The sequence below is a fragment of the Phlebotomus argentipes genome, unplaced genomic scaffold (assembly GCF_947086385.1).
Source record: "Phlebotomus argentipes unplaced genomic scaffold, Phlebotomus argentipes genome assembly contig_15, whole genome shotgun sequence".
Taxonomy (NCBI): domain Eukaryota; kingdom Metazoa; phylum Arthropoda; class Insecta; order Diptera; family Psychodidae; genus Phlebotomus; species Phlebotomus argentipes.
Window position 1 is genome coordinate 12,130,689 of NW_026776181.1, and position 27,346 is coordinate 12,158,034.

Below are 27,346 nucleotides of genomic sequence, written 5' to 3' on the forward strand. Positions count from 1 at the left end.
TCACATTAGAAAAAAATGTTGTAATTATTATTTTTAATAAATATTGAATGATATATGAAGAAAAATAAACTGATTGTTTATATAAACCAGTACGCACAATCCCTTCAGAAATAGTGAATATCAAATTACTTCCTTATCAAACAGCAACATCACATGAATTGTAGGCGTTTATTGGATCGTCAAGTGGCGTTTTCAGTCTCATTTCAACTTCTGACTAAGCAAGACGAAAAGAACTCTCAATAAAATCTCAAAATGAAATCCTTATTAGTGATCCTTCTTCTGTATGTTCTTTGTGAATTTTGCTCGGCCATTGAATGTGATAAAGTGCCTAAGAATGATGAACTCCGCCTGAAGAAGGATATGATGTGCAATTACGACAAAAGTGTTCGTCCTATGGGTGGCAGCAAAAATGCCACTACTGTTAAAGTGAAAATGATTCTAAAATCCTACGATTATGTAAGATGTCCAATCTGCCTTCCATAATAATCCCTTGAGAAGGAAGACTAATTTTTGCTCTTCTTTTTTGAAAGTTGGATTATGCTAACAGTATCACTGTGTCGGTTTGGATGGTACTTTCCTGGACAGATGAACACTTCAAATGGGATTCACGCGAGTACGGCGGCTTGAAGACTTTCTATGAAATGAGCACGGAAATTTGGATGCCAGATTTTTCGCTGTACAACAATGCGAAGGAGTCCGACAGCTGTGAAACGACAAATTGCATTATTCACTCCAATGGTCTCGTAATCTGCATACCCCCGTGTCAATTTCAAGGATTGTGCAGAGGTTCCTTTAAGCATTGGCCTTTCGATCGTCAGAATTGCACATTTACTTTCGGCACCTGGGTGCAATCGGGCGAAGAAGTGAACTTTGTCGCAACTAAATCCTCCGTGGATCATTCGGAGAGTCTCCTCAATCATGACTGGAAACTCTTATCTGTGGCCGTGAAGAGGAACAGTGGCAATTATGCGTGCTGTCCTAATCAAACCTTCCCGACACTCATGTATGAGTTTATGCTGGAAAGACACGAATCAGTTTTTGCAGTCTTTCTGCTCGTGCCAACAATTGGTAAGTTCATCTTCTCATCGCCTTTTATCAATCTCGACAATATCTCGCCACCTTGGCAGGGACTAAAGTGACATATCAAATTCTCACTTATTAACTATTTGATCATAGGGGAACGGGAAATCCCCATTCAAATCAGAACAATTCATTGTCTACTCTTTTAATTGATTTTTTTCATCGAAGCTAATTTTAAATGGACTAAAACTTTTTCTCTAGTTTTGTGTCTCATGAACATTATTTCCCTGCTGATTTCTCCGTATGGAAATGAGCGATGGATCTTAATCAGTGTGAGCTTTTTGGGACATCAACTCTTTATACAACAAATGCATTGGACTGTGCCTAGGAATGGCGCCACGATACCCAGTGTTCGTGAGTATCACAAAATTTCTTTAAACTGTCAATACAATCAATTATTAAAATATATCATCCTGCGCAGTTGTCTTCTACAGAGATTCCACAGCGATTTTGGCCGTGTTGTTAATCAACACTTTTCTCGTTAGATACCTATTGTCGTTGCAATGCGACGTGCCAGGATGGTTGTCTTCGCCTGTGGATGTTGTGAAAGAATCCGCAGCAGGAAAGTTCATTGTGCACGTAAATTTGGGGAAAATGGAGAGGATCGAAGAAGTGGCCGACGATGACACTACAATACTCGTTGAACCGAAAGCAGAAGACCACAAGAATAAGGACAAGTGGCAATTTATAGCCACTCTCATTGATCGACTCGTTCTCATTTGCGTGCTTGTGACATACTTCTTCCTCATAATCATTTTAATTCCCGAGGGCTATGAATCAATTAGTGATTTGCCAGAACTTAATATTGTTACCAAGCAATAATTTACACCCAAATATTGCCAGAAAGCTTACCTTATACAATATAATTAGTAACGAATGTGCCTAGAGACAGAAACCAGGTCCATTTGGCGGCTGAGAGGGAATGTTCCTCTTCCGGAGTCGGCATGAGTGCTCCTCCAATCGCTCCTTCACCGAAACTCCTGGGCCTTGAGTCCACAATTTCTCTGCCGCCGCAGAAGCTCGTGGAAAGATCCTGCAAAATACAGACAATAAGTGGCAGCGACAAATTTCCATCATCATATTTTACCTCTGGACTACATTCGTGTCGTCCACCACTTCTGCCCACATGCACGCCTCTCCGCCCATCACGAGTGCCTTCTGCTCGGGCGTTCCTTGGAAGTCCAGCGGATCGCAGTTGTAGAACTTTGTCCAGTCTCCACCAGTGGCCAGATGATCCAGATACCAACACGCGGACAACAACACGGGAAGCCCATCGCGCGTAATCTGCGACATGAGCCGCTTCCTGTCGCCCGTCCACACGTGAACCACAGTTCCCTGAGGCAGTCGCACTTGATTCTGGTAGACCTCTTGCCACACAATTGACTTTGATTTCAAGTCATCAATTATATCCACGACCTTCTGAATAAATTCCTCCTCCAATTGTTCATACTTTGTGTAATTCTTCTCCTTCATGTACTTGACGATATCGGGATTTGTGCTCCAACACTCGAAGCCTACTTCATCGCCGCCGAGGTGAAAATACTGCTCAGGGAAGACATCGGACACTTCGCCAAAGAGCTCTCTGAGGAATGTGTACACTTCGCTCTTGGTGGGATCCATGGGCCCTAGTTTTCCGCTGTAGGGCGGATAGCACTGCGTCAGGAGCTCAGGATGTGACACGCCCCACGATCTTGTGTGGCCAGGAGTATCGAATTCCGGCAGCACACGAATTCCGCGCATTCTGGCGTACTCAATCACTGCCGCCACGTCGTTCTGGGTATACACAAGTGTGGGATGAAAGGCTCCACTTGCGCTCAATTCGGGAAACTTAGTGCTCTCATAGGGAAAGCTGTGGTCATCCACAATGTGCCAGTGGAAAACATTCAGCTTGTTGTACGCCATGCCGTTGAGGATCAGCTTGATCGTGTCCAGAGGGATAAAGTGTCGAGAAGTGTCCAGCAAAAGTCCGCGATGCGAGAAGCGAGGTGAATCTTCAATGTATGAATTGTTGATCCTCAGTGATCGGCCGTCATCAGCAGTTGTGATCATTTGAGAGAAGGACTCCAATCCACGAAGAATTCCCCAAACACTTTCGCTCTCAAGAATCGCCTCTGAATTATTCAGTGTGAATTTATCTGCAAATCATGAGAAGTATTAGATGCGGTAAGTAAAGAGTGAGGATCACAGTCTCACATGATTCATCCATGCCCAGATAAGGGCTGTCTTCGCACGGTTTCTCAAGGTTCACTGTCACAGCTTCCAAGAAACCCTAGAGAAGATGAGAGAACAGAGAACAATATAAGAAAATCAAGTTCAAATTGAAAATTGCTCAGAATATAAACTGCGAAACCAAAATCCACACCTGTATTTATCACACAAAAAACAATGTTTTTACTTGACAAAAAAATACAAATTCCAAGTGAAAGAGCATCGTACTAATTGCTCTGCTCAACAGAATGACTATTCGAGGGGGATTTTTCGGACGAGCCAGAGCAAATCATACATAAACATCAAACACAATAAGGTCACGGCCTGGTGGCCTCTCCGTGATCTTTTTCCATATTTTCGCACAAAATATTTCCACTTGATACTCACCGTAAATTTGTCATCTTCGTAAAATTGATCATAGTTGATTCTATTAATTCTCTCTCGACTCCGGCGAGCACTTTTCATCTCTATCTTCCTCAGTCGTTGCGCCTCTGCAACTATTAGTTCCTTGTATCGTATGAAGCTATCATTCAGAATGTCGCACGTATTTTTCACAGCCTAGAAAGATATTAATTCAGTAGTTATTCTTATCACGCTGTTTTTGGGAAATTCACAGCTCACATTGAACTCAAACTTTTGCGGCCGGATAACAGAGAAAGTGTTCTGAATTGTGAGTTTTGTGGGCTGAGGCCACACGAGTCCACGTGTTGCTTTCACGACAGGTCCAGGATCAACAATGTAACTCCATGCACTGGAAGCACATGTGAGAAGGAGCACTAATGCAATCAATGCCAGCTTCATTGCAACTTGACCACTAAACTGCTCGACTGTCGAGAGTGAAATAAGCATTTGTCCCCTATCAGGCCACTTTAAAGGCCCATCGCTTCACTCCAATTCTTATATATGCCTCAGAACCCTGATTTCAGACACACACAGCTGAAATACAGTGAAAATCTTTGCGTGTATTGTCGTAAGTGTCTCTTTTAAGAACGACCGTACAACATAATCTAAATGTCTTCTCATTAATTCGACCACCGTAAATTCCCCGTCTCGATTCTTTTTTCTCGTTTCTCCTTGATTACAAGTAAAAAGTGTCGATGAAAACAAAACGAAGAGAGTCAAATTGAGGAAATTATTTTGCATATCAATTACATTATTCAAACGGAATTTAAGAGAATCTTTGAGATACAGTGAATGGAGTTTGTGTCGAGTTTCAATCGCTTCAGCTCCACGAGCATTCCCAGGTAGTTGAGCTGTCCTCTGAGATCCACGAAATTGAGCACATTAATCGGGAGATCGTAAAAGACAACCAAAATGGCCAATTTTGTGAGTGTCACAGTGGACAAGTTGCCATCCTGCAGGAAATTGATGTTGGACGAGAAGAGAAACTGCTTCATGAGGTTGAAACAGTCATTGCCCCACGTCTCAATGCATGACATCAACTTCAGCTCTAGTGATTGTAGGATTCCCGTCGTGAGGAGGCTCTCAGACTCAGAGGTCCTCTGTGACTTCTTCAGTAAGGCACTTATGATCTTAAACTGCCAAATATCCTGTGTTGACGGTCTCACATTGATTCTGCGAATCATTATGATCAGTCCAATGAAAATAGGAAGCGCTTCAAGTCGATCCTGAATGAGACAATTGTAGAATTGTGTCATTAGCAGTTCTGTTAGCTCCTGTTCCTGATCACACACTGGGACATCTTCGTGCCCAAGGAGGAGCTTGTCCACGAAGATCTCCACAAATGCATCACTCGAGAAGGACAACAGATTTTTCGGCTGTAAAGATATAAATCAAAGACAACAAACGAGTTAGAGCCTCTCAACGATACAACACAAAAAAGAGTTATCCCACCTTAATCCGCCAAGTGCTGAACTGCTCAGAGGTGAGTGACTTTGCCAACAAACTCTTGAGTCTATTCGGATCCTCAAGAAGCGATAAGCACCCAGCTCTCTTCTTTATATCCACACATCCACACTTTTGGAGTATTTTTCTATTTGACATAAGAGCACAAACAAATGAATCATGAGAAAAAGCTCAAGAGATCAATTAAATTGCTTCTATACTCACTCCAATTGATGCCAATTGCTGTCTCTATCAAATCGAATGGGCCAATAGTATCGATCATTGACGATCACTGTTTGGAGTGTGTTCAGCTCGGGCAGAATACAAGGTGCTATTGGCAATTGAATGACTTCCGTCGACCCCAATTTGATGCACCTACAAAATTAATGTAAGTATTTTCCCTATGCAAATGTAAAAGAAATGCACTTACGCCAAATTGCAAAGGCTCAGCTTCCCTGTGTCCACATCTCGTGGCAGAAACAGTCGCGCTTCAATGGCCAATACGTAGAGATGTCGAAATGCCTGCAGATGATAGCGATTATCGTTGCTGTGGGTGGGAAATTTGGGGAACAACGAGCACACTAGTGCCGCTATAGCGCTCTGGGATGTCGATAGCGTGTATCTTCCGGCTCCGAGGAAGAGAAATCCCAGCGCCATATGCAGTGCCATGTGTGATCCATAAGTCACATGGGCATTCGTCACTCCAATTCGCGTCCTCAGCAGTCTGATCATCCGCAGAATGTTGAGATCACCCGATCCGGCGAAGATCAGGGAAAGGGACAAGATAATCATGATGAGGCATGACTCCACAGTGGCTTTTCCAGCGTATTCTCCAACATACTGACCACCCATAGACAGAAAGAGTTTCACCAGATCCTTCAACGTTTTGTACGCAATGGGATTCTCAGTGCCCGCAAATCTCAATCCCATGCAAAACGCCGCTCCTGTGATAATGTTACAATACGCTTGACAGTGCGCCTCATGATCGATATCATTCACATCCTCCAGTTGCGGACCACGCTTCAGATCGAATCGAAGAGCCGCCGGAAATTGCTCTTCCAGCCACTCCTGTGTCGGCTCCACGCTGTGCCACATGATTAAACCCCGGGAAATCATGCGCAGCATCAGCAAATCCGGCCGCACAAAGTCTAGCAAATATCTCGTATCCGGAGGCATCATCCAATTAGCGACAGCCTGATTACCCGTCTGCAGGAACATCAGTCCAAGAGCCAGGGTCGCTCCAGGTGCCGTCATGTCAATATTCACAGTGTCACCTTCGCGGATTTGGAATGATGGCAACTTGTATTTCTCTCGTTGCGCACCAGTCAAGGGTCTCTTGTTGCCGCCAGTCATGTAGTAGTGCAGCGTGTCCGGCAACTCAAGATCCCGAAGTCCTGTTGGTGTCTCACCTTGGCCCAGCGTTACTAGTCCAAGAGCCAGACCAGCTGTGAGTGCGTAAGACTCCCGCTCAACGCAATTCTCCATCTCTGGGCCAGGAGGTCTTCCAATTTCCTGCAGAAGAACTTCGGCCATGTGTCGCTTCGCTGTGCCCTCATACACGAGTCCCACGCCCATTAGCGTGGCCACTTGGATATTCTGCTGGATGTCCAGCTCGAGAGCAGTTGGCGGCAGGAGAGCCTCAATATGAACGCTGAGGAGCTTCGTGATGGCCATGTTCATGGATTTTCTGTGAGCTGCAGAAATGCCGAGCAGCAGACCAATGCTCGTCATTTCATCACACTTGAGAAGATAGTCGAAAATACTCATGTCTGACAAACTCTTGAGATGACCGTTGAGACCCAGAGCCATAAGAAGACCAGCGTGCTCAATTGAGACATCCGACGAGCCCTTGGGCTTATTATATACAATCCACGTCGAGTCGATATCCTTCGCCTGAGGCGTGATCCGCAGACCAGCTGCCACACCATTGTGAAAAAGCGGCCAGCAATTCATATTTGGCGGCACCTCAATTTGCTGCAGCTCAATTGTCGCTCCCTTCAGCACTTCTTTGCCAGTGAGACAGAGCTTCGGGATGGGCAATGACTCTGTCGGTGTGGGATTCGTCGTGCGCAGTGTGAACATACCACGGCCCAAGGGAAGAGCCATAGTTCGTGTACATAAGGCGAAGAGCTGCTTCTCCTTTTCCTCTATGAAATCATGGTCAGTCACATTTGGTCCCTGAACAATATCAATAGTCACGGGATTCGCGCTATTAAGCAATCGACGCACTTCATGTATGCGGAGATCATCTGGAAAGCGGAGACAGAAGAGCTTCGAATCAATCTCCTCCATGCCATCCTCTTCGGTTGCATTGTCGCTCTTCCCACTGAGCGATGGATTTGGCGCCATTCGAGGAGTCAGTGAGTGTTCATTGAGATACTTCTTCGTGTCAACTATCTTCTTGCTATCCTTCCCGTGTGATGTGTGAGACACAAGATCCGATCGCAGGAGAAGTCCATAAGTATCGGTATCACACTCGAGTGGCGGATTGGCTTTGAACTTCTCCAAGAGCTGTGTAATGACGAAATTTATGGCTGGTGGGAATTGCGAGATTTCCTCTCTAGTTATCCCAATGTTCTTCTGCAGAGACACAACTTCTTCATCCGCCACTACTTTACCAGTCACTGGAACATATTCCTTGATGCACTTTTTCACTGCCGCTTCACCAAGGTGGAAATACGTGATAGCTTTGATGACTTTTCTCGACATCCCATTGACTTTTGATACATATGGATACGCCTCACTGCTGTCCAAGTCACTCTCTCTGTCCAATTTCACAGTATCATACACCTGGCGATAGATTCTCGGGATGCTTGTTGATATAATCAAATTGAGGTTCTGCAGACTGGTCAAGTCTGTTTCTGTAAGATAACTCGTTGAGATCTTCTGCGCCAAATGCGGAAAGTCACAGTAATAATGCAGACAGTACTGATCCAAATTCAGATCCATCGCGAGTTGGTAGAGAAATTCCGCCATCGGTTGCAAATATTGTTGCGTACTTAGGCTCAGTTTGAGATCCTCATACAGCAAATGCAGTGAGAAAAGAATCAGCGGCAAGTGGGCAAACAGAAGTGCTGAAGTATCATTTTTCATCGGTGTGGCCTCCGCATTATCCACAGAACTATTTGCTGATCTTGCCATAATAGTGTTCTCCCTGCGCATTTGCAGCAAATACTCCCAATCAGAGTCTGAACCATTGGAATTATCATTCTTCCTACGCTTCTTCGGCTCCTCCGATGACATGTTCGACTGCGAACTGGACGATGCATCTGGACTGCTCGAAGAACGTCCCAGCATTTCCAGCAAGAGGTTCTTAAACATTGCCCACTCCTTGTTGGGAGTAATGTTTGTTGTTCCAGGGGCATTCTTGATGCCATACCACCTCACCATGACCTGAATGGCCAAATCAGTGTGCAACACTTGCCTCAGCGTCAGTAAACATCGTGCGACGAGGGTGTTTTCGCAAATCAATGGTAGTGTTATACGAAACAATTTACCGCCTGAATACACCAGATTCAATCGATTTCCAGTCGGATCACGTAAGCCCATGCAAATGTTTCCACCATTATTTCTGCAAATAGAATCCCAAGATCAGAAATCTAGTAAAAAATGCTTAAATCATAACTTACTTGCTCGTGTTGGCTGCCGTGAGTGGATGAACGGGCGAGAACATATTGAGATCGTGCTCAATTTGCGATTCAGGTGGTGCAGTTGGGAGAAGACTGCTCCTTCGTGGAAAGTTGAGTGTTCCCAATCGATCTATTAGGGCGAAGCTCGAGAGCACTCCACCCACGTGGACTTTACCCACATTCACTGATCCAGAATACAGCATTATTGTGCCACATGGCGACAAAACCGTAATCATATTCATCCTATTGAGCACCACTGCGTCTTTTGCATTCACCACCGAAGTTTTGCCGAAAAAGTGGAATTCTGACTCTTTTGTTCTCACAATCGGCACGAGAATCAATTTGGCATTACGTGGCAAGAGGTAGCAGAGATAGAGTTGTCCCACTAGATCAGTGTGAAGGAATCCCTTCGAGGAACACTCAATGAACTCAGTTTTCACGTTCGTGGGTTCACTCCAGAGATGTACGAGACAATACTCTGGAATTATTGGCTTCGAGGGTTGCGCTTGACCCAATTTTCTCACACTCACTGACGTGCAAGATGACTTCCCGAGAGAACTCTGGAGACGCGCCAAAGGAGACTGTGATAAACGTGTGTGGCTTGTTTGGTTGGAGGAAGCCAAACTGGCTGGGGAGTGAGAAGCGGAAGGTCGGTTGGGAAATGACCAGAAGGTCGTGTTTAGATTGGGGTGATGGTGAGTGTGCTGCATTTTTGTGGTGTAGAGAGCTGCTGATTTGTACAGGGAAGTCTGCTGGCCAGTGTGATAAGCTGTCCCAGAGAACATAGAGGTGCTGTTGATAGTGCTATCGAACGTGGGACCAGCAACAGCGTTCACTTCTTCCGTCGTTGTCTTCCGCAAGTTGCACACAAAGTGCCTGCCCATCTTATTGTCAAACATCAGGACAATATTGTTTGACTGATCCGTGCTTATTACCTTGTAGTCCACTTCTGTGAGATAATTGACGCATCCGGTGAAGCTCTTCACGAGCACCGGGGACATTTCGTCCAACGGATGTGTCAGAGAGAACACCCGAGGCATCGGCAGGATTGTGTCGGATTGCACCATCATTCCAGACGCCTCTTTCTCCAACAATATCCCAAGATCTGTACTCCATACATTGGACACCTGAAACTCCAAGGCGCAGTGAAAATCCTCCCCGTCATCGCGATAAACATGAAGACTTGTTGAGTCAATCAGGCAAATTCCGCGATGTTTCACTCGCTTGTTGTTCTCCGGGCCATCGGAGTCGCCACTATTGTCTGACTCCATGAATGACGGAGTGCAGAAGAAAGCAAACTTTATGGGAGTCTCGCAAGTGAAACAGACGCGAGGCGCCACGTGATCGTCGTCGCCCTGCAATCCTTGACTCCAAACAGCCGTGTTCCCCTTCACGTACAGCTCATCCTCAGAGTTCGCGCTGTACGTGTGTAGAAAGTTGAGATTTGATATGTTACCGGATTCCCCAAACTCTTCTTCTGCCTCATTCTGGGGCTCTTCAAAGACTTCCTCCAAATGCCAAAACTCCGTCGAAGATTCATCCGACGATATGCTGAAATTTTGCAGCCGGTAGAGCAGCAAATTGTCACCGGGCGGCACATTGTTGTCCTGCCGCTGCGTAGAGGGACCAGGATGTGTCTCCACCGCCTGACGTCCCCGGGGAATAAATTCCTGGACGGGATTACCAAAAGTCCCCAATTACATAACCAAACTTTTCGCATTGGCCTCCAAAACGGAGGATTTTTACTCACCAGAGGCTCAGAAGCGGTGATCATAATCTCACATAATTCATCCAGATTTGCAAAATTTACAAATTAAACCACTTTGACCACACACTTCACGATAAATGCGATATTTATGCTGAGAAAGCGGCAGCAAAGCCGGCTGTAAACATACGATATGACGTCACAAGTGACAATGTTCGCCACTAGCGAATGGTGGCGCTTTACCCGGTTGAGTCGCAGCTCTCCTCAATTTATATGTTATGTGAAAATCATCTCATTCCAGTTCCAATAAGATTTCTTCAACTTGGAACTTTATGTAAGGTTCATTTCTCTTAGCGAAATGGAATAATCAATTTAGAATAAGGAAATGAAAGTTAGGGTGGGTGAAAGAGAATTAATCACTTATAGTACTGCAAACGCGATCAGTTAGGAAGTGGACTGTTGGGTTGTCAGTGATGTTTTGAGTTTTGATGAGTGAGTGAGAGACGAAATTTTCTTTTGCATTTTCAATGGTAATACCACTTAAATTTGCATAAATTGTGAAGAAAATTCTCAAAGAATCCATACACAATTGTACTTCAGGTGGAAAGATGAAGATAAACGAGAAGAATCTGTGTTTATTCGCGACAACGCCTCCGTCCGATCTCGAAGGCTACCTCAACAAGAGGGGCGAAGTAAATAAGTCTTGGCAGAGAAGATGGTTTGTCTTGAAAGGCAATCTGCTGTTCTACTTTGAGAAGAAAGGAGACAAGGAGCCCATCGGCGTGATAGTGTTAGAGGGATGCACGATAGAATTGGCGGAGGATGGCGAAAATTACTGCTTCCAGATCGTTTTCCATGGCATAAACAACCGGACGTATTATCTCTGCGCGGAAAACCAGGAAGTGATGGAGAAGTGGATGAAGGCTCTCACCTGTGCCGGTTATGAGTACATGAAGCTGATGGTAATTATTCAGGGAGCGAATAGAGGCTCAGAATTGTGATTTCCTTCACTCTCGATAACAGGTGGCTGAACTGCAGCGGCAACTTGGAGAGTTGGATGAGAAGAACACAGAATCCGAAGCACAAGCGACGTCAGTCACACCCAAGCCTCCGCCTCGCCGGCAGAATCCCTTCAATCGCGTAGCCCCTCCTGTGCCAAGTCCCACAACGCAGTCCCGAGCCTGCCACGCTTCCCCAGGTAAGCAGCACATTAACTGCTCTCATGATTCATGTTTCCTCGATGTGCTAATCACATTAATGAAGTTCTATCACTTTTTTGTGTGCTTCTTTCTTCATGTTTGTCTTTTGATATGATTTTTCACTCTTTTTTTCCGTTGTCTTAAAACATTTTGTTACCATGCAATGCAGCAGAGTCTTCCTCGGCGGAAGCATCCTCTGGATATCACCAGAATAGTACGCAATCAACAGAAAATGATGGATTCTTTAAATCCTTCCATGAGGAACTGGGAAAGACTTTTGTGCAGGAAAAGAATCGCCGAAAAACTGAAGAGGTCATTATCAAGACAGACCCACCTCCACTTATTGATCTGTAGATTAGACAACTTATGCGCTGAATCCTGTGTAAATACGGTATTTCTGTCTATTCGAATGCTTATTTTTTGCTTCCGTTTTATGATATTCTTTTGTATGTTCGCCTTCCAACGTAGTTTAGTTCCTAAACTCACAGTACTGATCGCTATTTGACCGTTTCTTTGAGTTTATGTATGCATATTGTTTTGAAGCACCTTTTAAAAAATATTTTATTTCACATAGATACTACATGCATTTCTTATCTTTTTTATTTGAGAAATAATATCTTGACAAGTTATCCTCATTGAGTACAGAAGGTTTATCTCTAAATATCTGTAGATCAGTATTCCTTAAAACATAGAGGAAAGTGGGGTAGCTCTCATAGTGCAATTTTTCGTGTAAATTTGAATACACAAAGTTGTTTAATATAATGAAAAAGAAAGGAAATCAGCTTTTTCCGTGTCTAAAACTTCTTATAAATTGAGCATTAATTATCTTGCATTGGTTATTGAGGGTTTGTGAAATGTGCAAAGACTTTTGAAGTAACAAAGCAAGTCGTTTTATTGGGAAAATATTTTAGTCTCAATTGGGAAGAAGTTTGCAGGCTGAAACTTGAATTTCATGTGATCGTTGCCTCATTTTCTCCTAAAAGTAAAATAGTAGGCTCATTTAGACTTGGGTTTGCGGTAAACTATCACCTTCCAAGAATTCTTTAAAAAGACATTAAAGATATTATTATGTTTCTGAATCTTGAGGATAACATTGATATAAAAGAAAGAATTTTTTTGCAACCTCCTAATTATGTTTATCATTAATCGTTATTCATTTAGCCAAAGGACGACAGCCTCTAGAGTCGCACTTTTAACACACAGCTTTGAGTCTCAAATGGTTTCTTCTTCCTTTTGTGAATTCTTCTGGTCTTTTGAATAAGTGTGTCTCTTTGTATTTCTTCTTTGTTTCTCTACAATGAAAAAAAAGTACAACTGTACATTGTAGGTGAGTCATCACTATACTCTATCAGTGTCACGAAATATTTTAACATTCAACTATTCATTCGATATAGCCATGTTACACTCTTTGCCAACCCCTAGTGCGTCTTCCAGGGTCTGTCGCTTGGCTTTAAGTGTTTAAATGAAACTGACGTAAACTTTTAAGCTCCTGCGTACAATGTTAAGGTGTATCGAAAGACGAAATGTAACGTACGATTTTAATGTGGGAGACAAGAAAGCAAAGTCACGTGTTTCTATTGTTACACAAATAAGTTTATTTAGAAAATAAAATTGTAAGGGAAAGAACATCGCTGTTCGCTTTCTTTCATGTAACAATCCTCATCACTCTTCTGTCTGCACTCACCGTCATATTCAGAGGGTGGAGTGAAGCTGGAGAATTCTCTTTCCGCTGAGAGCCACAAGCAATGTGGCTGGAAACTGGGAATATTTAGAGATACATGCCATTTACAAGGAAATCCGCATCATGAGCATATTGACTCTTTCCACCGCGTCGAATTCTGCGCCCCACAACTCTCATCCGACATCCCACTAGAATGGCGAGAGCAGCCATGACGATTATGCCCAGCGTGAGAGATAAAACTGCCCCGCCTGGACGCTCAGCCTCGCCGTCGTGATCCACGAACTCCATTTCCAGATCATTATGAATCATCTTCAGTTGCTCGTGGAGTGGTTTGTCACCTTCTTTAACCTTGGCTGCTTTGTCTTTGGCGCTCTCTTTCGGCTTCTTGTGTTTTCTGTTCTTCTTCCTCGGCGCTGCTGTTGTTGTTCTCGCCTCCAATTCATCATCTGACTCATCTTGATACTCATTGCCAGATATTTCCTCACTATCGTTGGTCGTTTTGATCTTAGATTCCGCTCTTTGTGGCTTTTTTGCATTCTCGTCAGAATGAGCCTTCGCCGATTGCATTGGCATGAGAGGCATGATTGGCCAATCTGGACGTTGCTGCTGGAGCTCCACTTGACCGGACGTTATTTGAGGCGGCTGTGGCATCTGCGGAGCCGGTGGGGCCAGGATGGCTGGCGATTGCTGCACAACAAGAGGCTGGTCGCCAGGCGATTGTGGCCAATCCATCGGATTCCCTTGCATTTTCACCCCATAGTGATCCGGGAGCCAGGATTGCTGCTGCTGCTGTTGCCCTTGTCCGCGTGAGTACGGATCAATTTGGGGCCTCATAAAAGCGTCCTGAGGACCCACCATTTGATAACCCCCCGCTGACAATCCACTTCCTGGAGCTTGAAGTCTTCCTTTGTGGTTGAAAATTCTACTGTCACCATCTACAAATGAGGGCACAAGACATTGTATTTTATTAAAATATTTATATTGTCGCATCTTTCACTTTATTTTATAATGAAACATTTTTCTCATGAAAAACTACATTTCATTTAACGTTGACAATGAAACGTGAAGATAAACGGAACTACATTAAATTGTAACTTTTCCTTTCCAAGTGACTTAATATGATGCTGCGATTTTCTTAAAAAATTCTGCAATAACTGCTTCTCTCAAAGAGAAATTATCTCAGTGGCAATCCAATTAACTAATTACAAAAGCATTCCCATTCAACATATTTAAGATAGCGTCCACTTTATAACAATTGTGGAAAATTTCACGTAAAAAAAGACAAGCCAAAAATGACAAAACTTCACAAAATGTTTTATTTATTTAACTTGCAAATAGCTTAAGCGAGTTTTTGAACTATCACTGTTTGTATAAAAAGTATTATTGTGACGAGAAGAATATTATATTATTGAATAAATAGTACCTCAACTTTTCCGAATGGAAAAGTGAATAGTCACAATAGTACCGTTTTTTCATGTGAGGGTGAAGACGACATTTCACATATAATTTCATCCAGCATTATCAACCTTCAACATCCCATTAAACAGTGAATTCAGTAAAATACATTGTCTTCATGGTTCCTTACTCTCTGGCGATGCAATGTTATAAAATAAAACACTCACCTAAGAACATGGGATTTATTTGAGGCCATTGTTTGGGTGCCGTCATTGGATCTTCCCGGTTGTGAATCTGATACTGCCTTTGCATTGTCGTCTGCAATGAGGAAGAGGGCATTTTTGAGATGCAATTGATGGGATTTCGTTATCACTAATCAACCTGTGGAGCCGCATTTCCCGCATTTGCACCATCCGACGGCAATAGTCTCATGGCATTGGACAAATCTTGCATCTGCTGGCCATTCTGTCCAGCCTGCTGGACGCCAGGCAATTGTTTCTGTCCTGCTGGACATTCGGGTCCTTCATCACTGCCATCTTCGCACTGGGGAATACCATCGCAAGCATTGTACACGGCCAAACACTCCCCAGAGTGGCAAGCGAATTGGAAGCGACTGCAGCCGCCGTTCTTGACTGTTGTCGTTTCCACCGGGGTCGCATTTTTGCTTTGGGTGAAATTACCAGGCATCGTCTCGTCACCGCGCAAGCCCTTGCCACTCTTGAGGCTCACGAGTTCCATCTCATGCACCGTGAGCCCCGCATGAGGGGCTGCTTGCGGAATTGCGGGACGAAGGACGGGAGGTGGAGTCTGCTGCTCGGGCTGACGCATTGGACTCATCACTGCACTTGTGTAGTTGGCATGGCGTGTGAATTTACATCGAAAGTCCTCAGGTGGTCCGCATTGGAACAAGAAACATGTGCCCTTCACCTGTCGACCAGAGATAAAACAATCTCAGTTCAATATTCCATCCTAATATCGCAGGTGATTCAATGAAAAATAGGGAAAAAGGTTTGAGAATGGGATTTAATAATCACGCCAACCACGATCATGTTTGAACTGAAGCTCATGATAAAATGACTAATTCCTGCACCATGAAAACAAGTTAGAGAACACAAAAGGAGAGTTAAAGAATTCTTCATTGGCACCTTATGGCTGGTGAATGCGGGGCGAATTGCCCTCTTTTCATCGTGTGGTGTCTATACCACTGAGGTGAGTCAGTCTCAGTCCCGGGCACAGTATTTCCGGATGGACAAAGACAACTTTTTTTCCATTCCCACGGAAGATTTGTACACTCCCAAATAGGCATTTAAAATCACTTGGTGAGTCAAATGCACGTTCCATTTGAATGGTATAGTGAGGGAAACAACAAAGCATTTTCCAATGAAATTATCTCCAATTTCTAAAGTGCCAATCTTGAAGTTATGTTTGGCGAGAGAACAAAAAGTCAAGCCTCCGCATCCGGAAATTTCACCGCCAATGTGTGCCCCACCCATCCCTTAAATTTGTCAAACAAAACAGATTAATAAGCACAATAATTACCTTCTCTTCGTATATGAAGACATCACAATTCTCAGTTTCACAACAGAGATTTGCGCAATCCTGATTATTCAACACTTCCGTCTCGTCCAGAAAGACTGCCTTCAGCTTCAGTGACTCCTTGGTCCGGATTATTGTGTCCACATGAACGTCATAACGACCTGCAAGATGTGTTCTCAATTAAAATCAAGATCGCATATGTGACGAATAAAATGCGACAGAACAATTTCCATCACACTTTGAACTGCACACATGCTTATTAATTTGTACGTCTTCCCACCCACAACCTCATAAAGAACAGTCAATAATTGTGTTGTCTTCAGTGGAAAATCTTATGATGAAACATAAATATGCTTGTATGCACGACTAAACTAAAATGCTTGCAATATTTTCCAACAACTCTATTAAAAATAGCCGTATACCAACCTATACATAAGTCCGGGTCCACCATTCGTTTTGCTACATTGTGCGTATCCACATGATAGGCACAAATTGAAATATTGTTATTTTGCAGTAATAAAAGAATCGCTGTGGCTCTGACCACTACTTTAATTATATAACTATTTTTTGAAGACATTTCTTTGTCTTTTGCGCCACACGATCTCTCACCGCACTTTCAGTGCAAACAATATGCCACAAAAACACAACGAAAACCAATTTCAATGCAATTAATTTCAGCTCTTTTTTCCACCCGAATGTCAGCTTCAGTCTCTTTTTCTGTCCTTCTCCGTATATTGGATCACAGTGAAGAGAAAACTCTCACAATTTGACTTCGTCATTTATTACACAGACGCTGCAATCCTCCAAAAAATACTCTTGTTATTCAATGATGGAGTAACCGCACAGAAGTGTTGATAAAGTGAAATAAAAATGAACAGAGGGTTCAGGTCTCACCTAAAGTCAAACTGATAACAAGGAATGTACCAGAGATCGATAAAAGCAGGAGCACCACATTTGTTAATACAGCTTTGGGGTGGAAATGAGACGGCAACATCCCTGAAAAGTGGCATTGCGCAAAATCCTGCATATGGAAAAACTTTGCGATATGAGCACGCGCCAATGCTGTCACTTGAATCTCCATAGTATCTTTTATGCCTTTTGCACAGTCGGTCCAAGCGAGACTCTTCATCTGTCTGATAACAAATACTTCTATTTGTTATATAAATTGAAAAAGTTCTAGTGAAACTCCAATACAGTTGCCAAACTTCAAGACAATAAAAATTTCTTGTCTTCGTGAACAATTATTATTAGAAAATCTCGCTAGATTGCAGATAATTGATTCAGGAAGTTATTTGGCTAGCAATTTGTCGGTTTGGTACATCGATAAAGTGTAAAAAAAAAGTCAACTCATCGGGCGGATCTGAGTTTGAGTCATAAGAAAATTCATGAAATCTTCATTTTAAGCTAAGAAAGTAAGAAGCAGACGGATTTTTTGCATTTGTGCATTAAAAATTTGCAAATATTCCAAAAATTTCTCTAAGTTTTGATACAGAAACATCCGACTAGTCATCTAACAAAGAAAAGTTCTCCCAAGCATCATACATAAAAAGTCAACTAAGGTGCATAAAAACCAGGTAAGACTCACAAGTAATTTTAAATTTCAAGAATTTTTGCTTGTAATGTATTCTCAAATGATAATTAAAAGTTCGTAAAAGTTTACTGAAATTCTCTTGTATTCCATTTATACTTTTGCTTTGGAGTTTGAAAATCTACTCTCGTCTTTGTTTATTTGTTTCTTTGCTCGTTTTTCTTTCATTAAATGATCATTAAATCAGAAGTTGGGAGGGTGAATATAATGACGAAATGATGGTAATAGAGACAAATGTGTATGATCAATTAACCAAAAAGTTTTATAATCCGTTTTGATGAAAATTAAATGAGAGCCAAGTCTAAATGAAAGACAAGTCGCGTATTTTTTGCTCATTGAAAAGTATTCATGTGAAACGGTGGGCAAACGGAATAAAAGGGGAAAGAACACCACAGAAAGATACCAATTTACTTTAATTGACTGCAACATTTTTCGATGGCATCTGTCAGGGTTTTGCAAAGTCGAAAAAGGCCAGAATATGTGTAAGATATAATGTGTAACATCATGGCAAAAATATTGACTATAAAGGTGTTTTAACCTTATACAATATTTCAATAAAAGCATGAATTTTATTATGAAGGATGCGGGTACATTTTTGGACAAAATTTAACGAAAAAAGAACAGCAGAAATGTTTTACTTTCAGCACAGAAGAAGCTTATCGACACTCACACAGTGGAAATGATCACGACATAAAAAAAAAATATTTCCTTCCACAAAGAATAATACGAGTTGTTATAACAGTGCTGTTATCGTATTATGTTATGCATGAGAGAATTAATTTGTAACCAAGCGACAATAATTGCAAGTGAAGTGCTTCTTCAGCAGGAAGCATTATTCTTGCATATATCACTCGTCTTGATGAGTTCACAACCAGAAACATGTGTTGAGGAATTTTGCCAAAACTAAACTTGATAATTCACTAAAAAAAATCACCATGAATCTTATACTCATCACAATTATTTGCTCAGTGTTCAATTATGTATTTCAGTCAAGCAAGTTGAAGATTAAAAAGAAATCTCAATTTCTCCCGTGATCTCATTCCGTGACAATTTATTTTGGATTTCTGCCAAAATTCCTCAAATTTGTCAGGGAAATGTGAAATAGATTCGTTTGATATGCCGAGAAAAGTATTTTTGAAGATTTTAATTCTAGGAAAAGCTTATTAGTCATTCAACTCATCTATTAACACTATAATTATAGTATGCAAAGGAATTCTACATAGTTGCTGGTTGTTCTATGTTAATTAAGAAAATAAGCAGAAAATTCTCATGAGAATTTCGAACCCAATATGTTCTCGTATTGCAAAACTATTGTGAAATTGTGAACAAGAAAATAGCGCAAGGAAAGGAAATTTCCACTCATTGGTAGCCAGTGTGATGGGAATTAATTTCAATTTGATGCGTCTCATCTCATGAGATTCACAGTTTATGTACAAGTTTATGTACAATGCTACGAGCAGAAGATACATAATTACTTTTATTCCATCCCCCCAATGAGTCTGCTGGTGTCGCATGTGTATGTGACTTTACTGAATTTTTCTCCTTCCCACAATTCTCGAAATGAGGTGTTTGTATGCTGTACAGAAAGTCAGCCGAAAAGCATTAAATGTGAACTGAGAGCAAGCGCACAAAATATACCTCATACTTTTTGTATATCACTATTCCTCATATTCTTATTTTCCCCGCTGAATTCACATATTTGTTGCTGCTGATGTGCTGGTCTCTCATTGATGATATCCAATGATGATGACATTCCAGCAAAGTGGTCTCACCGGTGCGTACAAGTACAAGAGCAGCCCATTCTACATCCGTCAGTGATGACTGTAGAATTTATAATTTTTATAAGACCCCAGCAAAAGCGATAATTTGCAAATGAAATCATTGAGGAGAAAACACATATGTACAATGCCAGAGACGAACTCCCACCAAGAGAGCTATCTGTACGTAAATTCCGAGATGAGACAAAGCCCTGAAGTGGTTTCACAAGTGTCTCACCTCATCCACAATGCATTCAGTCAAGGGGGTCCTCGAGACTCCAAGAGAATTGTCTCTCAAGCTGATACTTTTATTACATCTCGGATAGTGACTCTTTCGCCAATGATGGTTCGTGATTCCCCATCATTGTGCCCATCTTTCCACGCGTCAGTCCGTGTGTGCATGTGTACGTGGCTCCCCTTTAGCCAGCAACATAAGTTCGATAAACACCGACCGTTCAACTGAAGTTCAGTCGCTGCTGGTTGCTCGTGGAAACTTCTTCTCGTCCGCATAGCGCGAAAATCGGTACAAAAGCCACACAGATCAGAAGCGCGAGAGAGAGAAAGCATCTGAGAGAGATTTTTTTTTCTTGAATTACAAAAAAAAACATTCTTTTACAAACGGTATATATACACCCAGTGAAAAGTGAGTGATTTTTGAATCGATGTATAAGAATAATTGATATTATTGCACAGGAGAGAAAGAGAAATTCGAGGCAGAAACGCGCAAACGTGCTGAAAAAAAATCGTGTTATTGCCAGCTTTAAAATATTGTTGTGAAATTTGAAGTTGAAGACGTGTCCCATTTTATTCTCCGACTCATGTGAAAATTGAATTCAAGACATCCAGAAGGCATAGGATTAACCTATAGTGATTGAAGATTTTTTTGCCCTTCACGCAGAGTTCAAAGTTTCTCGATTTTACACAGAAACTTACGTGAGGGATGTGGTAAATATCTGTTTTAAAATATACCCATAATCTAGTTTTTTTTTCTTACAATTTCATTATAAACATACCTATAACATAACTCACATTTTGAATTCATTGACACTGTTACGGTGGGGAAAAGAAATGAAATATGTTTTAGTGATTTTCAAGAAAAATATGTATATTTAGAAGTGAAAGCCACAAAGTTAGTGCTTGTGTTTATGCCAACTCTAAGATAATAACGGAAGCTAAAAATGTAAATTCTACCTATTCTGTGTGTGCTCAGTTTGATTTTTCAGTGACAGTTTACAGCAAATAGACTTTTTGTATGTAATTCACAAAAGTCAGAGTCAAGAAAATGCCAAATAATTACACAAGAAGTTCAACACAATATATGTAGTATATAAGAACAATATGTCTGTACATACATAAGTTCTTATGCTAAGAAGGCAAATGGTGTAAGCGGAAAACGAGTTTGTGTGTGAAGATTCATCTGAAATTGCCGATGAAAAGAAATGATGCCACCATGAATCGACTATATATGAAATTTTCTCGTGTGTGTGTTGATGATACAAAGATTACCATTAAAATTGTGCACCTATCGCAAAAAAGAACAAAGCATAGCAGACTTTTTTTTCCTTATGATTGCTCAATGGTGATGGCTTTAATAAATTTTTCCCTATTTGCAATTTACAAACAATTTGACAACGAGTTATTTTCCCTTGGTTTTCATCACCACTCAATCTTGTGCATTACATCAATTTATACTTACCTTTACCTCATTCTTCCGCACAGACATTCATACTTTCAGTTGAGTCATTCACTAAGCAACAAGCAATCATTGCCATCATATCTTCGAGCTTTACGTGTGAGCACGTTCGAAAACATGATAAGAAACTGATGATTAAACAATTGAATGAAAAAATAACAGACTTTTCCTCATTTACTGTGCGGAATTCGTTGTTATAAATTTTATAATCTTTCTCCAGCACATAGTGAATCGATTGAGAGCGCAAGCTGTGTGTATGTGCACGATACCGCATAAGAGCAATTCCCCGAACTTCCTCGTGTTTAATGTTATTATATGTTCAATTAGAACCAAGATTAAAACTTTATAACCCTCAATTCTACCAAAATGGACGCAAATTAAGCTAAAGTCCATCTAAACTAAAACAATGGGTCAGAATTGAGGTCTCTTTGATATTGATTCTGAGTAATTGATCTCAAATTATTACCCCCCATAAACCTATTTAGTTCCTTCTGTCGATGGCCTGATTCGGAGTTGTTTTCCAACTGCTCTGTACAACTTCTGAATTTTTCGCCTTTTCCATCCACAATTATGCCATCACACTCAAAAACAGAAACATACGCAAGAACTTGAAGAGAAAAGACATTAGTTCATTTATTTATACGTATTTCTGTCTTGCAAAATTCCCTTAAATGTGTGGCTTAATTACATTAACATGCATCCAACAGCATTTCTTCATTCATTCATTAAATTTGCACTGAGTCGGTTTGCTTTAATCATTCTTGTCTGTTTTTCTCACAATGGCTTTAATTGTATTTTTGGAGGGCTTCAACAGAAATGGACATCAGACCGTAATTGTGTTGCAATCATCTTTTTGCTACAGTTTATTTTGTGAAGTTATAAAACTTTTAGACTAGTATATTGTATAATAATCTCTCTTGCTAGTGCACATATATATTGCAATGAAAAAGCTTTGTTTTTTATAAGTTTACATTGCGTATGATTGGTTGACATATTGTTTTTCCATATCCTTAGAAAGAGGTGTTTTTAGTATGTAACATGCACTCGTGATGAATTTTATTTCATATTCAATGTGTACTTAATCGCACTTACGCACTTACGATTATATAAAATAAATGAGTATATTTTGGCATTATATAATACACGAGTCTTAAGATATGTCAGAGAGAATCAACAAAGAAATATTGAGCGAAAAAATATTTGGTGTTAAATTTGTCCACATCTAATTAATACAAGTCTTAGTGCGAAAAAACGCCACAGATGACGTCGAGTGAAATGTGTTAATTCCATTGATTTCTTGCTGTGTGAAAATGGTTCATATAGCAACGTTTTACTCCTTTCGCTGATTCGTTATTTACCACTGAATTTCACAAAAGCATATTAATTGTGTATGTATAGTACCTTCTCATAAAACACTGATGTGACCTCCACGCAAGGATACACCTTATATTTGAAGATCAATGGAAGGTTTCGTTAGCATTATTAATTATTCTTCTCGGTATCATTAAGTAAACTATCATTACTGCCTTATATGTGGGTGAGACACGAAACCAAGATTGTAGTAAACAATTCGCCTGAACAGATAAATTCTGCTCTTTTCCTTTACTTTCATTGGAAAATGCAATTTAAATTAATTTTCCCTGATGTCTTGAGCTGCTTTCATTTGCTGTAATTATATGCAAATCAGTGTGTGGAAGATTCACTGAGACACTATTTGTTATTGCATTCCCACGCACTTCAAAAAAATGTTAAATGCTCCTTCTGTGTATTGTTTGTGTTGAGTTGGTTTATTTCTTTCCACCCATTCTGCCACAAAGGCATAATGGTTTATAAGCGGATATACGGTAGATGACCTCTCACTGTCTCATATCAATGATTCTTTTACTCTAATTTACAAGCCCTGTCGCTACCGAGTTCATCATTACCAAAGCCTTTGTCTTAGGCCTACAAACTTCCTATTAGAATTAATTGAATAATTAAATCAAACATGAAAATGTACTGACATAATTTTGGCACGATTAATACAAAAACTTCAATTTTCTTGATGTACATATAGTGAAACTTTTAGAATTCAGTTTTCATCTGCATGAATCATGAGGAAGTGAATTTATATCGCTAAGCTTCAGTGATTTACAAATAATTTAAAGCAGTTTTTAATATCTTTAACACCAAGAATTAGTCATGACAGTGTATAATTTATTATCAAACTTTATAAAGATTTATTCCAGGAAAATGCCCCTTTAGTACATAAAATACAGTTTCACTTTATCATATATTGCGTGAAAATGAAAAATAGAATAATTATATTACGAGAAAAGAATAATACCTAGCAATTTGCTTATTTGCAATTTATTCAATTTTATTACTTCATATAATATAAACAACAGATAAAATTAGTCTGTGATAACTTGGCAAATGTGTAGAGTGCGGATAATTGTATTGACTAATGAAGAATTAACGTCAAGTGAGTGTTTGATATTGACATAATTTATCTGTATTTGTTTAGAGATATTCAAATACGTTAATTGTAAGCTAAATTTAAATAATTTGGAATATACTAATATTTATGCAAAATTAACGATATTGAATAAATGTTTATTTTCCAGTGTATTAAACTTTTCAATACAAAAGACAAGGATTTGTTAGCATCTTAAATTTTCGATCAATAGAATATCAACTTTGATGTTTGTATGTGTTTTCTTTCTGAGTTTTAATTAAGAATCTCAAATGTTTTTCAATATTTATTCAGACAATAATAATAATAACTATCATTTGCTAAATGAGCATAAACACTCACAGATGCGTATAATGTTGTGCTATGTACATTAACTCCAGTCCGTTGCAGTCAACAATTCAATTGATTAATTAAACACAAATTGCTCTCTATTAAAAAAAAAAACACATTTTCAAGTCAACGCCATCAAAGAAGACTTGTAAAATGTCATGGGTCTATTGATCTTTCTCACTCACGCTTCTTGGTTTGTTTTGCGTCTTTACAGAAAATCTTCTGTGATACAATAAGCAGCATTGAGTAGGAGAATCGACGCAAGGAAAGCTATCATACAAAATGCAGTGCGGTGTTGTGGAATCAATGAATAATGACTGCGAACGCTCGCCGAATCGAGCAGGGCTGAGGGTGAATTTCAGCGACAAGGGCGAAGTAAAAGAGAGACGTGAAAAGTTCCTAACAGCCAAATATGGGTCACATCAAATGAGCTTGATTAGAAAACGGCTAGCTGTAGAAATGTGGCTCTTTGATGAATTGCAAAAGCTGTTCGATCCATCGGTAAGTCTGTCTTTTGCTCCCTTTTATTCTTCTCTGTCACGAAAGGGATAATATATTAATTTTGCTAAATCGCTTTCGCAAGAATCCCTTATTAATGGAAAGACAACAGGCCGCATGTGGAAAAATCATTGATTAGGCCTTTGATAAAGAATTGAGATGATTAAAAATCCTCATGTCAGAAGTCCATTAGACCAAATTCTATTGTTTATTGTGTGTTGATCAAACTATATTTTTATGGAGTTTTACGCAAGTAATTTCACGAAAAATCAATTCACAAAACTTCCCAGTATTTGATTTTCCCACTCTCTCCCTCTCTCAAATCATTTTTATTATGTTTAAATAAATAAAGTCGTTTATTTAATCTCTTCTGATTGTAGGAAGAAGTAATTGATGTCGACATTGATGAAATCTTGGACTTGGACACCGATGACATTCGGAGATCTCATCTTCTCGTGAGTATATTAGGAAAAATTTCTCAAGTTCCCGTCATTTGAATCTCTCGTGGGAGTTTCTTTTCCTCTTTAGAGAGACGAAACTGCCGATTGTCATATTTTACCACTTTTGGCGTCATATCGAAAACATTATTGCACATCAACAATCATTAGTGGCACATAAAATTTCCATAACAGAGCCTCTAGATTTGTATCAATTAATTAATATTAATGAAAGGTCTTTATAGATTAATTTTACATTGCCACATGTGACTTTAAAAGTGAATTAGTGGGAAAGCATTAGAATACTGAAATCAATTTTATAAGCAGAAGCAAGTGGACGTTAAGCGAAACGTGAAAATCGTGAAATATTTTAATTTCATTTGCGCTATGGATTCAGTAATCGTCTTCCTATTCCAAATTCCATACCCGCTCCTGTAGTAATGTTGTTTTTTCTCCTATTCTTTCAGACACTACTATCAGACTGCAAAAGGCCTCAGTCAGACATATCGGTGAATATCTTTTATGTTTATTCATATGAAGTGAAATTTTAAAATGCAATCCAAACAGAATTCCACTCAACACTTTATTTTTCTTTCTATTTACAGAAATTCATAAGTGATTTACTAGATCGTGCCAAAACACTTTGAACAATTCATTTTGCGCTATAAAATGGAAATTTGTGGTTGAGAAGTATCACTTGCTTACTTTCATTTCTGTATTGTAGACATACGAATTATGTAAGCATAGAATCGCGCTACCATCATAGTCCATCGGTAATCATTTAATTGAACTACATAGGAGACTAGCTCAATAATTTTATAATTACGTAAAACCCACCATCACCCTCCACTTTTGTATCAACAGCGTCTGCAATGGGCATGTCTGGAAGAATGGACGGCGAGAGTATCAAATTAAAAAATAGACACTTTAGTGTAACGAGGCATTTTGTAAGAGACAAACAGTGGTTCTACGATAATTTAGTTACAGAAAAATCTCTCTAGGTTAGGAATCTAGGCTTTTAGTTTGCAAAATGAGGATAAGGAGTTCGCTTTAGTGAAGATGGTTTTAGATATGAAAGTATAGTGAAGGCTCATCACTGCCCCACTGAAAAATATTGCTCACCCCGTTGCTGGCCTATATAACACATAATTTTCAATAAAAAAAATATACTGCGATAAGTCCATACCGAAAAAATACGAGACTTCAAACAGCTTCAGAGTTATGCAACGAATCAATACCCTAAATGACATAAATCGCAACACTTCTTCGTAATAGATAGACAAATGAACTCCTGGAAGCAACAATCAATGTAAGAAATCTAGATGTTTTTTGTATGCAATAGTAAAAGATAAAATATACGATTTTATCAAATTATGTAAAATTTTCATAGCGAATAAAGCTTAAAAATTATAAACATTTGAAGAATACGTGATGGATAATGACATAACACACATAAGATTTATAAGATTTTCATAATAATCTGCATCATCATTAGAAGAGATCATCCAAATGCCTATTCAATGTTTTATTACGTTACTCACGTAGAATTGTTTACTATTAACAGCTGCATCGCAAAATCAGAGTGATGGAAGTTATTTTTAAGAAAAATTAAAATAATTTTCATACATTTAGAGAATAACAAGAGGAAAAGATTTTTAATAAGAATCCAGAAACTGTTTGATATCGAGCATAAAAGTAGCGCAAAAAACCTTTGTGTGACTTTAGTTAATCAACACAAAATCCAGTGAAATATCATTAAAATATGCCTAAATAATATAGGTACATTATGTTTGTTAGCCCAAACATATACCAATACTTAAGTGTAAATATTTATTAAGCAAATAATTAGTGTACGATATTAACAAGAATACCGCGTATCTGTGGATTTGCAAATTTATCAAGAAATAAAATTTAGAAGCTGTGTGGTGCAATGTTGTTATTGGGGATGCGAAAAAGATCGTCAATGTTCAATAATTTCCGAAATATCGTTTCAACAGAGTTCAATGTAGCATAAAATGTAGTTTACCAGCATGAGACTACACAATTACATTTATTATCAGTATGTTTATACGTTAAAATGTAATTGAATAAAAATGATCACAAAACGCAATTCTTATTTAACTTAGCTTCTTCTTAGCCCTGTTCTGAGTAGACCTGAGAACTCTGGGAACAACTGTACAACCGGGCACCACAGGGTGTGTCACGAATTGCCGGCATGATTGAAAACTTGACGAAATATACACACACGATGAATTTATTTAAATTTTCCAACAAAAGTCCAGATAAAAAAGCAAGGATTTACTTATGGAT

General features: G+C 39.8%; 6 protein-coding genes across 13 annotated transcripts; 3 read left to right on the top strand and 3 right to left on the bottom strand.

Moving 5' to 3' along the window:
• The first annotated feature begins 168 nt into the window (after window positions 1–168).
• On the top strand, window positions 169–1,902 carry LOC132262455 (acetylcholine receptor subunit alpha-like 2). The gene is made up of 4 exons (XM_059761726.1): window positions 169–456; window positions 531–1,137; window positions 1,282–1,434; window positions 1,502–1,902. The coding sequence occupies exons 1-4, from the start codon at window positions 253–255 to the stop codon at window positions 1,900–1,902; spliced, it is 1,365 nt and encodes a 454-aa protein (XP_059617709.1). The 5' UTR covers window positions 169–252.
• On the bottom strand, window positions 1,819–4,178 carry LOC132262905 (beta-hexosaminidase subunit beta-like). Of its 2 annotated transcripts, XM_059762389.1 has the most exons (6): window positions 3,910–4,178; window positions 3,676–3,846; window positions 3,274–3,349; window positions 2,168–3,215; window positions 1,933–2,113; window positions 1,819–1,850 (listed from the first exon to the last, which is right to left on the bottom strand). In XM_059762389.1, the coding sequence occupies exons 1-5, from the start codon at window positions 4,135–4,137 to the stop codon at window positions 1,963–1,965; spliced, it is 1,674 nt and encodes a 557-aa protein (XP_059618372.1). In that variant the 5' UTR covers window positions 4,138–4,178; the 3' UTR covers window positions 1,819–1,850; window positions 1,933–1,962. The 2 variants fall into 2 exon arrangements, with proteins under 2 accessions (XP_059618372.1, XP_059618371.1); XM_059762388.1 differs by having other exon boundaries at window positions 1,819–2,113.
• Window positions 4,179–4,406: 228 nt separating this feature from the next.
• On the bottom strand, window positions 4,407–10,665 carry LOC132262902 (anaphase-promoting complex subunit 1). Its single transcript, XM_059762384.1, has 6 exons — window positions 10,513–10,665; window positions 8,763–10,432; window positions 5,564–8,704; window positions 5,359–5,508; window positions 5,143–5,281; window positions 4,407–5,066 (listed from the first exon to the last, which is right to left on the bottom strand). The coding sequence occupies exons 1-6, from the start codon at window positions 10,534–10,536 to the stop codon at window positions 4,446–4,448; spliced, it is 5,745 nt and encodes a 1,914-aa protein (XP_059618367.1). The 5' UTR covers window positions 10,537–10,665; the 3' UTR covers window positions 4,407–4,445.
• Window positions 10,666–10,745: 80 nt separating this feature from the next.
• On the top strand, window positions 10,746–13,292 carry LOC132262907 (sesquipedalian-1-like). 5 transcript variants are annotated; one of them, XM_059762392.1, is made up of 6 exons: window positions 10,753–10,997; window positions 11,068–11,429; window positions 11,491–11,665; window positions 11,836–12,048; window positions 12,828–12,993; window positions 13,061–13,292. In XM_059762392.1, exons 2-4 carry the CDS (start codon window positions 11,076–11,078, stop codon window positions 12,018–12,020), a joined length of 714 nt encoding a protein of 237 aa, XP_059618375.1. In that variant the 5' UTR covers window positions 10,753–10,997; window positions 11,068–11,075; the 3' UTR covers window positions 12,021–12,048; window positions 12,828–12,993; window positions 13,061–13,292. The 5 variants fall into 5 exon arrangements, with proteins under 5 accessions (XP_059618376.1, XP_059618375.1, XP_059618374.1 ...); XM_059762394.1 differs by having other exon boundaries at window positions 10,756–10,997; window positions 11,836–11,978; XM_059762393.1 differs by having other exon boundaries at window positions 10,746–10,997; window positions 11,839–12,993.
• Window positions 13,293–13,365: 73 nt separating this feature from the next.
• LOC132262904 (uncharacterized) lies at window positions 13,366–17,241 on the bottom strand. Its single transcript, XM_059762386.1, has 5 exons — window positions 16,705–17,241; window positions 16,282–16,439; window positions 15,124–15,669; window positions 14,970–15,060; window positions 13,366–14,282 (listed from the first exon to the last, which is right to left on the bottom strand). The coding sequence occupies exons 1-5, from the start codon at window positions 16,853–16,855 to the stop codon at window positions 13,435–13,437; spliced, it is 1,794 nt and encodes a 597-aa protein (XP_059618369.1). The 5' UTR covers window positions 16,856–17,241; the 3' UTR covers window positions 13,366–13,434.
• A 124-nt stretch (window positions 17,242–17,365) lies between these two features.
• LOC132262762 (protein phosphatase 1 regulatory subunit 14B) lies at window positions 17,366–27,146 on the top strand. Of its 3 annotated transcripts, none has more exons than XM_059762168.1 (6): window positions 17,366–17,690; window positions 17,760–17,852; window positions 24,316–24,602; window positions 24,980–25,054; window positions 25,504–25,545; window positions 25,642–27,146. In XM_059762168.1, exons 3-6 carry the CDS (start codon window positions 24,384–24,386, stop codon window positions 25,681–25,683), a joined length of 378 nt encoding a protein of 125 aa, XP_059618151.1. In that variant the 5' UTR covers window positions 17,366–17,690; window positions 17,760–17,852; window positions 24,316–24,383; the 3' UTR covers window positions 25,684–27,146. The 3 variants fall into 3 exon arrangements, with proteins under 3 accessions (XP_059618151.1, XP_059618153.1, XP_059618152.1); XM_059762170.1 differs by having other exon boundaries at window positions 17,771–17,852; XM_059762169.1 differs by lacking the exons at window positions 17,366–17,690; window positions 17,760–17,852 and adding an exon at window positions 20,096–20,568.
• Window positions 27,147–27,346: the final 200 nt, after the last annotated feature.